The sequence below is a fragment of the Eulemur rufifrons genome, chromosome 14 (genome assembly GCF_041146395.1).
Source record: "Eulemur rufifrons isolate Redbay chromosome 14, OSU_ERuf_1, whole genome shotgun sequence".
NCBI classification, from domain to species: domain Eukaryota; kingdom Metazoa; phylum Chordata; class Mammalia; order Primates; family Lemuridae; genus Eulemur; species Eulemur rufifrons.
Window position 1 is genome coordinate 21,008,051 of NC_090996.1, and position 13,227 is coordinate 21,021,277.

At 48.4% G+C, this 13,227-nt stretch overlaps 1 protein-coding gene across 1 annotated transcript in view; it reads right to left on the reverse strand.

Annotated features, from left to right (window-relative positions):
- Positions 1-13,227, reverse strand: part of DCTN5 (dynactin subunit 5) — a 32,481-nt gene that overhangs the window by 771 nt on the left and 18,483 nt on the right. Inside the window, exons 6-14 of the mRNA XM_069486807.1 lie at positions 8,952-9,118; positions 8,020-8,188; positions 7,112-7,256; positions 6,037-6,130; positions 4,719-4,938; positions 1,827-1,982; positions 695-772; positions 370-524; positions 86-268 (exon numbers count right to left, since the gene is read on the reverse strand). Coding sequence (XP_069342908.1) covers positions 86-268; positions 370-524; positions 695-772; positions 1,827-1,982; positions 4,719-4,938; positions 6,037-6,130; positions 7,112-7,256; positions 8,020-8,188; positions 8,952-9,118 — 1,367 coding nt within the window. The remainder of the gene's footprint in view (positions 1-85; positions 269-369; positions 525-694; positions 773-1,826; positions 1,983-4,718; positions 4,939-6,036; positions 6,131-7,111; positions 7,257-8,019; positions 8,189-8,951; positions 9,119-13,227) is intronic.

Here is a 13,227-nt window from a genome sequence, read left to right on the forward strand (position 1 = left end):
CCTGCTGTCTGCTGCCATGGACGGGAACCCACACCTCCCAGTCCCCACCGACTCTCCCCTGCCCCCTGGTTCACCTCCGGCTCACCTGGAAGAAGTTGATCTGCACACTGCCGTTGCTGAGGTGCAGGATGATGGCGCTGCGGGTGCGGAACCAGGTGCGCAGGTACGGTAGCCGGGCTAGCTCATCGCCCTCCCGTGGCGTGATGTTGGCACCCGCTTTCAACAGGTGTTCGCTCATGTAATTTCGGAAATACTTAAGGAGGGTGATCTGGTTGAAAAGCGAGGGGGGGATTCCAGAATTGGAGTCTGACCCCTGGCACGGCCCCCACTCCTGGCAACAGCAAGCCCCACGGGCCAGTCAGTACTCACCTTCTTCAACAAGGAGTTGGGATGGGAACTCACACTGAGGTAGGACTCAGTGCCGTCACGCTCTATGTACTGCAGGCTGTCCCCGTCGTTGTAGAGGATAAGGCGTGTTGAGTCATTGAAGAGAACCCCCACGCTGTTGTCACACAGCTGGTACCCTGCGGGTGGGTGGAGGGAGACGGGGGGAGTAAGAAGGGGGAGGCACTGGGATGGACACAGGAGAGTGTTGAGAGAAGAGAACCTGGGAGCGAAAAAAGGCAAGCCCGTAACAACTTCAAGGGTCACCTGCCTGCACCTGAACCACCCACCCTTTCTGGAAGAAACCTACCGAGGCCGTACTTGTCCGAATAGTCCACCCACTTGCTGACCCAGAAGATGGGGATGCAGGCGGGGTCCTCAGCCTCCTCTGAAACAGAAACAGACAACTTGTCAGGTCCAGCCTCTTCCCCTCTAGGCCACTCGTGTGGCCCACACCAGACCCTGCTGGGCACCCCACCTGGGCTCAGTCAAGCGACCTGGGACCCCAGACAAGAGCAAAGCAAGGCCTCTGCTGACAAGCTCAGACAAGCAGCAGCACAGACATTTAAGCAGAAAGTTACATCATGCTCCTTCATTCAATTGACCCGTTTATCGAAGGCCTACTGTGTGCCAGGCACCACTATAAGGTATAGAGAACAAGAGACAAAAATCCAGCCTTCAGGGAGCTTACACTGAAGTTGTGGGGACAAAGACTTACCAAAATCAGTATGGACAAGATAGGTAAGTTACTGCTATCATGGTAAGAGTCAGTGGCTGACATTATCTAGTTTCCAGTTTGGAGTGATTAAGAAAATTGTAAGAATACAGACAATTCCAAATACATCAAAATGTTTAGTGCATGCAACACATCTCTTATTTTACATACGCTAAGCAGAGGAGGGCTGCGGAGCTGTGCTGGGTGAGAAGTGTTATGGAGAACTATGGAGCAGGTGAGGGGGACGAGAAGTGCTAGCAGTGGGGGCAGCGAGATGCTCCTGGTGGTGACACTGGAGCAGACACCTGAGGGAGGCCAGAGTGTGGGCGGTGCAGAGGTCAGAGGTCAGGAGGAAGTGCATTCCAGGGGAGGGAGCAGTAGGGACAAAAGCCCTGAGGCTGGAGCACGTCTGGGTCTGTTGTTTCAAGGGTCTCAGAGGATGAATAGGACTTTACTCAGAAGGAGCAGCGTGTGCAAATGTATGCAGGTGGCACATGGAGGTGCTAGAGCAGAGAAGGAAGAGACGGATCAGAAAAGTAAGGCAGAAGCCGTGCCTGGGATGTCAGGCTGACTCATATGGATTTTGATTTACAGGAAATGGGGGAACCAAAGGCATTATGGAGTCAGGGCCTAGAAAAGTCACCAACACCCTGTTGGCTGAGACTTCCCTTGCCTTCTCCAGATGCCCCAGGCCAAGCTCCCCTGCCCAGGCCCCCGAAGTACCCACCTTGCCTCACCAGCCCTCTCTCCGAGGGCTTGGAAGCATTGACACTGTGTAGCTGCTGCAGCATGTCACCAAGGTGACAGTCGGCAGCTTCACCCGTCTCTCGAACCACTGGTTCCTCCTTCTCCCGGGGACGCTCAGGCAGGGGGTTCTCCATGCCTAGGAGGGTGACATAATCATTAGCAGGGCAGAAAAACGGGGTTGGGAGGGACACAGGACTCCCTGCCACAGCCGGCACTCTTCCCAGAGAAAAACTCTCTTAGCTGCCACTGCTTTGGGGAAACTGAGTCAGCGCCAGGTTATCCGAGCAGTAGCTGCCATGCTCATTTGACAGGTGCATGGTACTCACTGTGAGTCCACAGAGCTTCAGATGCTCAGGCCTCTGATCTGATGTCCTGGCCCTGCAGGACAACCTACCACTCAGGGAAAAAGCTTAAAGGCACCAGCAGCTCAGAGCTGCCCAGCTTCAAACAAAGAATGAACAGCGTCTTCAGCACCCAGGAAGATGGGAGGACTCAGTAATCACAGCTCGTCAACAGGACCAATTCAGTAGGCGTTTAAAATATGTCTGGCCAAATGCTGATAATTATTGACAATGGATGAATATGTATGGATTAATCATACAGTTCTTTCTACTTTGGGGTAAGTTTGAAAGTTCCCATAATAAGTTTTTTAAATGCTGTATGTTCAAAAATTAAAACCAAAAGAAAAAAAAGTAATCTTTAAAACAACAGTATTGCACAATAGCTCAAAGAATAAAGTAAATATCCATGAATCTATTACCAACATGCATAATCAAATAAATAAATGAGAGAAGGAACAACTCTTCCTTACAGAAGAATTCCAATTAGCAAATGCAGAAGAGTGAGGAAAAGAGAAAAACTACAATCAGAATACCACTGTAATAACTGGTACAGGCAAGATCCACCCATAGATGCTCAAATTAGCGGGCAACAGTTTGAGAAGAAATAAGACAATATCAAAGCAGCTCCTTACAAGATAGTTACTAGTAGGGGAGGGAAAAGCAATAACTCCGCAGGGGAGAAACCCCTCAAATGCCACCTTAAAAACTGATCAAGATTAACATCACCAATAAAAAGAAAAAACACAAGGACATTGCTACTTTGAGGCGGGAGTCTGCCAACCTCCTCATTTGCTGGCAAGTTAATAAACTCCTCTTTCCTTCTCCTTGAGAAAAAAGTGCCCACCATCACCACTTCCATTCAATATAGTTCTGGAAATCCTAACCTGAGCAATCAAGCAAGAGAAAGAAATAAAGGGTATCCAAAAAAAAAAAAACCAAACAAGAGACAACATGTACCCTGGTATGATGCACAGAGAAGGGCACATCACTTCTGTGCTATTCTTGTCAAACATGCAGACCCTCAAGGTAATCGTGAGGAAACACCAAATATAAATGCAAGGACATTCTAGATAATAAATTCCCAGTGCTCTTCAAATTGTCAAGGTCATGAAAGACAAAGACTGGGGCACTGGCATAGGTTAGAGGAGACTAAGGATACTTGACAACTAAAAATGCCATGTGGGGTCCTGAATGTGATCCTGGCACAGAAAAAGGGATATTAGTGGAAAAAACTGAGAGTCTAAGCCAAGTCTGGAGTTTGACAGGAATACTGATACTGTCCGAAGGTTAATGTCTTGGTTTCGATGGTTGTTCTGCGGTTATGTAAGATGCTGACTTTCAGGGCAGCTGGGTAAAGGTATAGGAACTCTGGTTTATTTATTTTTTGCAACTTTTCTGTATAACCCTAAAATTATTCCAAAATGAAGTTTTAAAAAAACCAAGTAATCCCTAAAAATTGAAAACTAAAATAAATGAACTTAAATTGTACATCAAAATGGTGATATATCCACACACAGAGAAAAAAAATATTTCAAGTAACTGTTTAAAAAACTATGTATTCTTAGTGAAATATATTCTAAGGACACGTGGAACTGCAAAAAAATAGAACATTTAATAACAGGAACTACTTTATATATGATGAAAAATTCAAGTATACTAATGTAAGGAAACAAGATTTTCAGTTTAAGACAAAAGAAATACAAGTATAAAAATCAAAGAAGTAAAAATCTATTAATACATCCAAATCAGGCACTTAAAAAAAATATATAGAGAGAGACTGATAAAGCAAATGTGGAAAACAATGTTAATTGATGAATCTGGGCGGGGGAGGGTACAGGAGATTTTCGTCTATTCCACCTTTTCCTAAGCTTGAAATAGTACCAAAATAAAATGCTTTAAAAAAAGTGAATCAGAAATATCACAAACTCAAGGTTTTATCCCCCCCCCCCCCCCACATAATTTCCTAATTCTGTCCTCTGAAGAGACCTAGAAGCAATGGCCACCTAAGCAGTGGCATTATAAGAAAATGTCTGTCTTTTTTAAGAGATGCACTCTAAAGCTTATAGGGCTAAAATCGCAAGATTTCTGGGGCTAACTTTTAATACTTCAAAGAAACAAAACATGATAAATGAAGCAAATATGACAAAAATCTTGATAATTACTGAATCTGGTAGGAACAAGGGGGTCATCTATTGCATTATACTCTATGTGTATATTTGAAAATTTTCTTATTTTTTTCAATGAAACATGTAAGAGTAATAATAGGAATTTTTAAAAGTGATTAAAAAGAACTTTTCACACTTGGCATTCAGTCCATTTTCTTCTTCTTGGGCCCAGTGGGTTTATCCAGCCATGCTAAAGTCTGCCTTTCCTGACAGGGCTGAGGGGCAGAAGGGCAAGGGGACCATGGATTTAAGGACAGAGGCCTTAGGGCTACACCTGAGCTCTGGGAGCCAGGGAGGAAGCTGCACACACACCTAAAGCCTGGGCTTTCTCTGGGCTCTGCTGTCTTGCCCAGACCCTTATTTTACCTTTATTGAGGACTGTGAGGGGTTTCCGGTTGCTGGGGTCCAGGGTGCTGGGAGCGATTGAAAACCTCGGTGGAATGGTGAGGCAGGTGATGGGGAGCCGGGCAGGGATGTAGCCGGAAGTAAAGAACTCGTCGTTGAGCAGCTCATTAATGGTTGGGCGGGCAGTGGGATCTGTCTGAAGCATCTTCTGGATGAGGGAGGCGGCCACAGGGTTGACGTGCTGCGGCAGAGAGGAGAGCCATAAGCAGGACATGAGGAGGACCCTGAGGACAGCACTGCCACAAAGGAACTGGAGGCCCCAAGTGGACACGCAGGCCCCTCGTCTCAAATATGCCACAGGTTCAGTGGTTCAGAACTTGGTTCAATGCCAAGTTCTTCATTATTGCCTTTACTGAGTGCCATGGAGAAGAGTCAGTGGGCTGCGGCCTAGCACGAGTCAGATGCACGGTGACAGCCCAGCATCAACTCTGCCCTTACAAGGTGCCAGAAAAGCATTCTAAGCACTTCCTGTGTTTAACTCATTTAACTCATTAAAACATCTAAGGGCAGGGATCTCTATTATCATCCCTTTTTTTTGCAGATGAGGAAACTGAGGCACAGGGAGGATGAATGCCTTGTCTAGTTGGCTTGAGCCATTCCATGCTGTCTCTCTGACAGTGAACTAACCCTCTGTGACAGAATTACTATGTCTGTCCTTATGGGTGACAAGGCCTCTTGGCTTTACACAGGACACTAAACTGGCAAGTGGCCCTGTGCTAGCTTCTGCAGGAACCAGCTATTCCTTGAAATGCATTTACGCCAGTAGTTGTGAAAATGCGCACCACTTTGCCGTCGGCAAGCCCTTGGGTTCACAGTGGTTCACAATCTGTGTACTATACGCAAGGCACTCTGTGGGGCGCTCTGAGGCAGTAACTCCATTTTATAGACGGGAAACTGGTTCAGAAGACTCAGGCCATTCGTCCAACGTGCTGTGGCTGCTATGCTAATCGGCAGAGTCCATTTGAATTAAAACAGTCCATTTCCAAAGCTGAAGCACTTCTGCCTGCCTCCTACTCGCTCCTCTGCCCTTTGATTTTTACTTTTTACAATTTTGGGGGTTACCTACCCAATCTCTCAGAATCTGCAAACTCTCTCCCCCTAGAAAAAATGCTATGTGCACATACATGTCAAGTTCTTTTTGCAATTTCAGACATAGACCCCCTAAAGTTCTGTGGCTACCCCAGGGGTGGGACTGATCTATCTCTGTCCCCAAGATACAGCTGGGCTCAGTAAATAGCTTTTGGGGGAAAAAAATAAAACTTAAAGTGCTGTAAGTCACCTTGGGAATACTGTATTCATTCTTCTTGATCCGGAGGTAGGTCTCTTTTAGGCAAGAGGTCTCAAAAGGTGGTTTGCCCACTAACAAGGTATACCTGTAAGCACAAGGTGGTAATTGGCTCAAGGCTCCCAGACAAAACCCAGACACAGGAGGAATCATGTCAGGGCCAGAACAAAGGCCAGCCGTCCATGGACATGCACTCTGGGGCCCCTGAAGACAATCCCCAAGTCCACTTAGCAGCCCCAGGAGCCACGACACTAGCTGGGATGAGTCCTCAGTAGAGTACAAGTGGCAAGACCAGGACTCTTACGGGCTGGTGGTTTTCAGCTACAGCTGGCAGTAATCTAGGATTCTGTGCCTCAGAGGCTGCAGGCCATAAAACCAGGTCAAAGTGGGTGGGCTTCCTGCTCCTATAGAAGCAGCTCCACGTTTAGCAGTTCTGTACTTAAGGCTTAAAGTTTCATTTGAAAAAAGCTCCATTACAAAGAAGTATGAAAGCCATTGGTACAACTCATTTCTAACTCTCCAGTACCATGCCAAAAACAACAACAAAAAGATAACATCTGAAAGGGCCCAAGCCTCTGCTTGCCACCAACCCCCTCTGATAGTCTCAATCCAGACAGTCCATAGGCACCTCATCCTGCCAACCGTAACTCCTGACCTAATTCCTCCCACCCAGTGTGGATTAGTGTCTCTAAAACTTTATTGTACATGGGAATCACCCAGAGATCTTGTTAAAATCCAGACTGTAATCCAGTAAGTAGTCTGGGTCCTGAGATTCTGCACTTCTAACAGGTTCCCAGGTGATGCTGCTGCTGGTCTGTGGACCACTCTCGCAGGGGGCTAAAGTAAGGTTGCAGAGCCCTGCCCTCCCCCTCTCTGGGCCCATAGCCCAGGCTGCAGGAATCTGACAGGATATACCAGAGTGACAAGGAAAGATACGGAACTTAGGCTCTGTTTAGGGGCAACTTGTCCTCTGGAGCAGCCTTTCCACAAGGCAGAAGGGTCAGCCAGGTAAGATGCCCCAAAGGGCCCTCCCGAGGCCGAGCAGGTCCTAAGACATCTCCCAACTTACATGATGCACCCAATGGACCACACATCCACCTCGAAACTGTGCCCTTTCTTGCTCAGCACCTCAGGAGCTATGTAATTAGGAGTCCCACACAGGGTCTTCTTCCGCTCCCCATCATATTCGACTTTGGTTGCCAGTCCAAAATCCCCTGGGACAGAGGGAGAACAGTGGGTACTCAGATGCCAGTCTCTGCCATCTGTCAATGCAGACAGCTGGTTCAGGTCTGAACATCAAGAACCAGGGTCATTTGATCCCACAAGCCTCTGCTCCTGGTATGCAGACCAGCTTGCCCAGGAATCCTCCCACCACACTGCCCCCAGGGAGGTACATCCAGTGACCCTTCTCACCCCTCCCCTTAGAAAGGAGGGAGGGGAATGCTTCTTAAAGGGAATTGACAGGGATAGCAAAACTCAAATGTCTTCAAGGATCAAGCAAGTAACCTCCGAGACTGCTACTTGGCAGCTCTGTGAAAAAGTAATAGAGAAGGGTGGAGACTGTGGCAAACCAGAGGGAGTCTAATGGGGTCAGTTGCTTTTCAGCCCAGCAAAGAGCTGCCCTAAGGAAATGCTGTCTTTATTACTGGAGATTCCAAATGTTTAAAAGGAGCTCCAAATCCAAATTTGTATGTCAAGCCTCCCAATTCAAAAAATGGAAACAAATTCAAATTCTTTTTTTAAAAAATACTGCAGTTGGGGCACAAAAATAATGCATCTGCAGGCAAGATACTGGCTTGTGGGCTCTTTGTTTTATATTTCTGGACTAAAGAGAATTCTAGAAGTAATCAACAGCCCAGACTTCCTACCATTCTTTTCCTTCCTCCTTGTCTCCTTCCTATTTCCTTTTCCCCAGCCTCCTCCAAATTCCTACCTCTCATAGTGGGGTCAAGGACCCCTGCAGGCCCAGCACCTCACCTATTTTCACCTCCAGGTCCTCATTCAGGAAGAGGTTGCCCAGCTTGAGGTCCCGATGAATAACTCGGTTTCGGTGCAGGTACTGGCAGCCAAGCACGATTTGCCTCAGGTAGTATCGGGCCTCAGGCTCGGTCAGGGCTTTCCTCCTCTTGTGCAGCTCCAGGAGAGACTGGGGGGTTGGAGAGGAGAGAGCATGACGAATGGGGAGGCAGTATTGAAGCCCAAGGGGGAAGAGTTGCTAGGTAAAGGCCGCCCAGGACTGGACCCCGGAAGCCCAGGGGATGAAGACCAGGTTGTGGCAGGTTTCTCAGAACTCCTTCCCCGTCCACCCCCTCCCCCTTCATTTTCCAGGACAGCTGGGATCTGGATCCTGCCGTAACATTGGCCACAGCCACTTACAGTACTCCCTCTCCTACTAGTCTCCTCCTTACCTGGGCTCCCTCTCCTGGCCCCACTCCGGAAGCTCGGAGTCCCCAGTATCCCCTCCCAGGGCCTCCTCCCAGCTGCAGATCCTTTTCCAGACTCCTCTTTCCTCCGGAAGCTCTGAAGTCTGGCTCCAACCACCCCCTGCCTGACCCAGCCCCACTCCAGAAGCTCGGGGTCCACCCCTATTCTGGGACTTCTCTCTCCTAGCACTCCGGGGCTCTAGTCTCCATTGCTAGCACCCCGGACCAACATCTCGCGTCTGGGAGCCAACTTCCCTAAGCAGCAACGTGACTCAGACTCCACTTAACTGGAACCCCCTCCCCTAGCAGCTCCAAGTGCCAAGCAACCCTTACTAGAGAGCTTTTCCATACCTAGCTGGTGGTTCCCAGCACCCTCCTCTAGCAGCTCAAATTCCCGGGCACTCCTTTCCCAAGCAGTCCTTCCCAGCAGCTCTGGCCCTAACCCCGGCCCCCAGACAGCTCCAGTCCTCCAGGAGCGACACTCACCCGCCGGCGGCAGAGCTCCAAGACCACGAACACAAAGTCGTTGTCCTCGAAAAAGCCATGGAAGCCTACGACGTGCTGGTGGGCAAGGCTGCGGTGAATGGAAATCTCCATGGACATCTTTTCCTTCTGATGCGGCTTGAGCAGCAGAGACTTTGGCACGATCTTGCCTGCGAACACCTCCTTGGTGTCAGCGTCCGAGATCTCGAAGCACTTGGCGAAGCCGCCCTTGCCCAAAAAGCGCCCCCGCACATAGCGCCGCCGGCTGCGTGGGTCCACTAGGACCTCCGGGATCTCTTTCGCCGGTGGAGCGGCCGCCGGAGCTCCAGGAGCCGCAACTCCGGGGACCCCAGCTTTGCCTGGGTCGGTCTGTGCCCGTGCTAGCTTCCCTGCAGTCGCCGCTGCACTCATGCTCGGGGAGTTGCTCAGCTGCCTTAGCAGAGTAGGGGCAGAGGCGCCGCACAGCTCCTCTCCTCCCCGAATTCAAACGCGGCTCTGGGAACGTTACAAAAGCCTGCGCGCCACTGATTGGCCGCGGGGATTTAAAATCCAAACCCGCCCGCCGCGCGGCACCATGGGAGCGCTCTACACCGCAGCCGCCTTTAAACCCGGACCCAGCCGGGGAAAAAACTTGATTGACAGGGGCGTGCAGACTGCAGGCACGTGGGATGTCCTGGGAAACCACATGGCCACACCCAGCCCCAGGAGAGGGGGAATTCGTTCAGGACTTTTCCCTTTGTCGGCCAGCCGGGAAGCTCCTTGCAGTTCACATGCACCTCCTCCAGGAAGCTTTCCCTAACACCTTCATCTACCCCCACCCCACCTTCTTGAATAGAAACTCTAAGAGCAGAGACCTGGCAGCGCCAAGAGGCAGCTTAGGATAACCTTAGCACTTGCCACCGATGCCATCAGCTCCCTGCCAAGCCACCCCAAATAAACTAAAATCTAAGTAAAAACAGCATGCTTGCCAGACAAAATGCACCTTCTAGGCAAGTCCCCATTCCTTCTTCAAATAACTGCTGCTCCCGAGCCCTCTGTATCATAGGGCAAAGCTGCTTCAAGTATAGTCCAGGGCCCCACAGTATCACCATCACCTGGGAGCTTGTTAGAAAGGCAAAGGCAAGTGTTCAGGCCCTACCCCAGAACTCCGTCAGAATCTGCCTTTCAACAAGCCCACTCAGGTGATTCCCATACACGCTGAAGCTTGAGAAACAGTGTACCAGAGTCCCCACCGATGCAACAAAGCTGCCCGGCCTGCTGCTGTATTGTATTTCCCAGTGCCTAAAATAGTGGACACTCAAGTTTTTAGTCAGTGGGAGAGACAGTTGGAAGAATGCCTCACAAACTGGCAGGTCATGGCCAAATGTGTCCTGCAGGGGTGTTTTGTTTGGCCTCCTACTTTTTAAAATTGGAACTCATTTATAGGATTTAAAAAGAGAGCTCACATAAAATTCAGGTCTGTGGCTTGTCCTGAAAAAAAAATTAGAAGCTCTAGCAACTCTCTCAGTTTGCCACAGTTCCTCACTACCCTTCCTTGCCGTTGCCTGTCTTCTGTAAGTACTTGAGTGGCAACCTTGGAACGGCAAAATATCCAAGTTACAAGCTTTTTCGCTGTCCCCGCTTTGCACCCTGTGAGGCCCATGATGGAGCCCAGCAAAAATCAGCCATATCGTAAGCATCCTTTACCTGCCTCCCAATTAACCGGACTGACAATGATGTCAGTGATGCTGTCTTTTCCACCCATGTCCCAAGCTCCCAGCACAATGCTTGGTAAAAAGGGAAAGTACTAAAATGTTTGCTGAGTGAAAGGAAGATTTTTAAAAATTAAGTTATTATTTTGTATCCTTATGGTGTAAATTCTTCTATTTTAACTTTTTGTTGAAATTTCATATATTTACAGAAAAATGTACATATAATTGTACAGCTCAGTGAATTTTCACAAATGGACACACTCATTATAAACTGCACCCAGACTGAGAAAGAGAACACTACCAACACCCCACAAGTCTCCCTTGTGCCGTCTTGGGGGTGCCCAACACCACCTCCCAGCCTGAAGATTCACTGAGAGATTCACAGACTTGGCACAGTCACACGAATGGCTATGCTTTATTACAGTGCAAGGCTATGCAGCAAAATCAGCAAAGAGAACAGGCACATGGGCCAAACCAGAGAAAACCAGGTGCAAGCCTCCCAGAGTCCTCTCCCAGTGGAGTCACACAGGACACACTTAATTCCTCCAGCAATGAGTTGTGATAGCCCATGTGAAATGTTGTGTACCAGGGAAGCTCACTGGAGACCGAGTGTCCAAGGTTTTTATTGGCACTGGCCATATCATCATCCTCTAACACATAACAAAATCCCAGACTCCCAGAAGGAAAGCAGGTGTTCAGCATAAACCACACTGTTTGTACAAACAGTTTAGGCCTAGTGAGCCACCATTATCGTTTAGCAAATGGTGAGAACCCTCCTGAAATCCAAGCTCCTAGATGCCAGCCAAGGGCCAATCTTGCAAACAGGCCTTTCTAAGGAGAGCAGTCACAGGCCTGCTTTTTTATCTCTTCTGTACAGTCCACCTCCTTGCTGAGCTTTCTTTACAGCAAAATTGTCTTCAGTAAGACCCCATGCAAAAAGGTGAGACAAACCTGCAGTATGGACCTCAGTTCTGCCTGTGAGGGGTCTTGGATTAAGCCGGTTAAAATAAATCCCATTAACTATAAAAGACTATCTTAGAAAACCAGGTGGCTTTCTCCTTAAGTTCCTGTATGGACCTTTTTTATCTGACCCTGTGGTATCAATTCAGGGACAGCACAACTCTGGCTAATACGCTCAATGCTTTCCAGGGCTGAGGCAGTGTCATGATAGTTAAGGTCACGTGCAAAAGCATAGTCCAGGGGCACAGGTGGTACCCCTGCAAAAAGAATTTGCAATGTTAGGGCACCCCCAGGAGGACATACATTAGTCAGGCAGTATAGGGTAACGGGCTCCCAGCGTGGCCTTCAACCATGAGGCCTCCCGCTCTGGTGTTTCAGTCCCATCTGAAAACTCCCTGGAGCCCTTGGCTTCTGAGGGACTGCCTGAAGGCAGTGAGTTCCTAACAGTTTTGCTTGTTCATGATACAAATTTATCCATCTCACAAGTGTGGATGACATTTGAAGGTGTTCTTCCTGAAAAGTGCTGGAGCCGGAGCCCCCTCTGTTGTCTGTCTGAACTCAGAGAACTCACAGCATGTGGAAAGGCAGCGCTGAGAACTCTCCTTCAGGAAGAGGAAGCTTCCAGGAATGTTGTGAAGAACAAAGATCAAGCCTCCCGAGATGCCAGGTTTTAATTTTTCTCCAGTGTTACAAAATCAGTGTGCCCTGTTCTGCAATCCTAACTTTATATTTTTTCAATTATCTCTTACTCTTAGCCAGGCCTTTCGTCTGGAAGAGTTGTGTGCAAGAGGCACAAAAGCATGTTTACAGATAAACATTTTCATACAACTGTAAGCAGAAAGATACATTCAGGGATTGGTAACTATATGTTGTGAGCTGAATTGTGAATCCTCCAAATTCCTATGTTGAAGCCCACACCAACAGTACCTCAGAATGTGACAGTATTTGGAGACAGGCCTTTTTATAGAGGTGATTAAGGTAAAATGAGATTTTTTTTGGGGGGGTGGCTAATCCAATACGACTGGCATTCTTATAAAAAGAAGAGATTAGGACACAGATACAGACAGAGGGACCAGGCAAGGACACAGCCAGAAGGCAGCCATCTACAAGCCAAGGAGAGAGACCTCAGGAGAAACTAAACTTGCCGACACCTTGCTTTTGAGCTTCTATCCTCCAGAACTGTAAGAAAATAAATGTCCATTATTGTTTAAGCCATGCAATTTGTGGTATTTTGTTCCAGGAGCTTTAGCAAACTAATAAGGGGTGAAGTTCTGAATTTTCAAAAATTTCAAAATGGGTTTATATAACTTTCTACCCCCCCCCTTTTTTTTTTTTTTGAGAGAGAGAGTCTCGCTCTGTTGCCTGGGCTGGAGTGCCGTGGCGTCAGCCTGGCTCACAGCACCCTCAAAGTTCTGAGCTTAAGCGATCCTTCTGCCTCAGCCTCCTGAGTAGCTGGGACTACAGGCATGTGCCACCATGCCCGGCTAATTTTTCTATATACATATTTTTAGCTGTCCATATAATTTCTTTCTATGTTTAGTAGAGACGGGGGTCTCGCTCTTGCTCAGGCTGGTCTCAAACTCCTGACCTCGAGCGATCCTCCCGCCTCGGCCTCCCAGAGTGCTAGG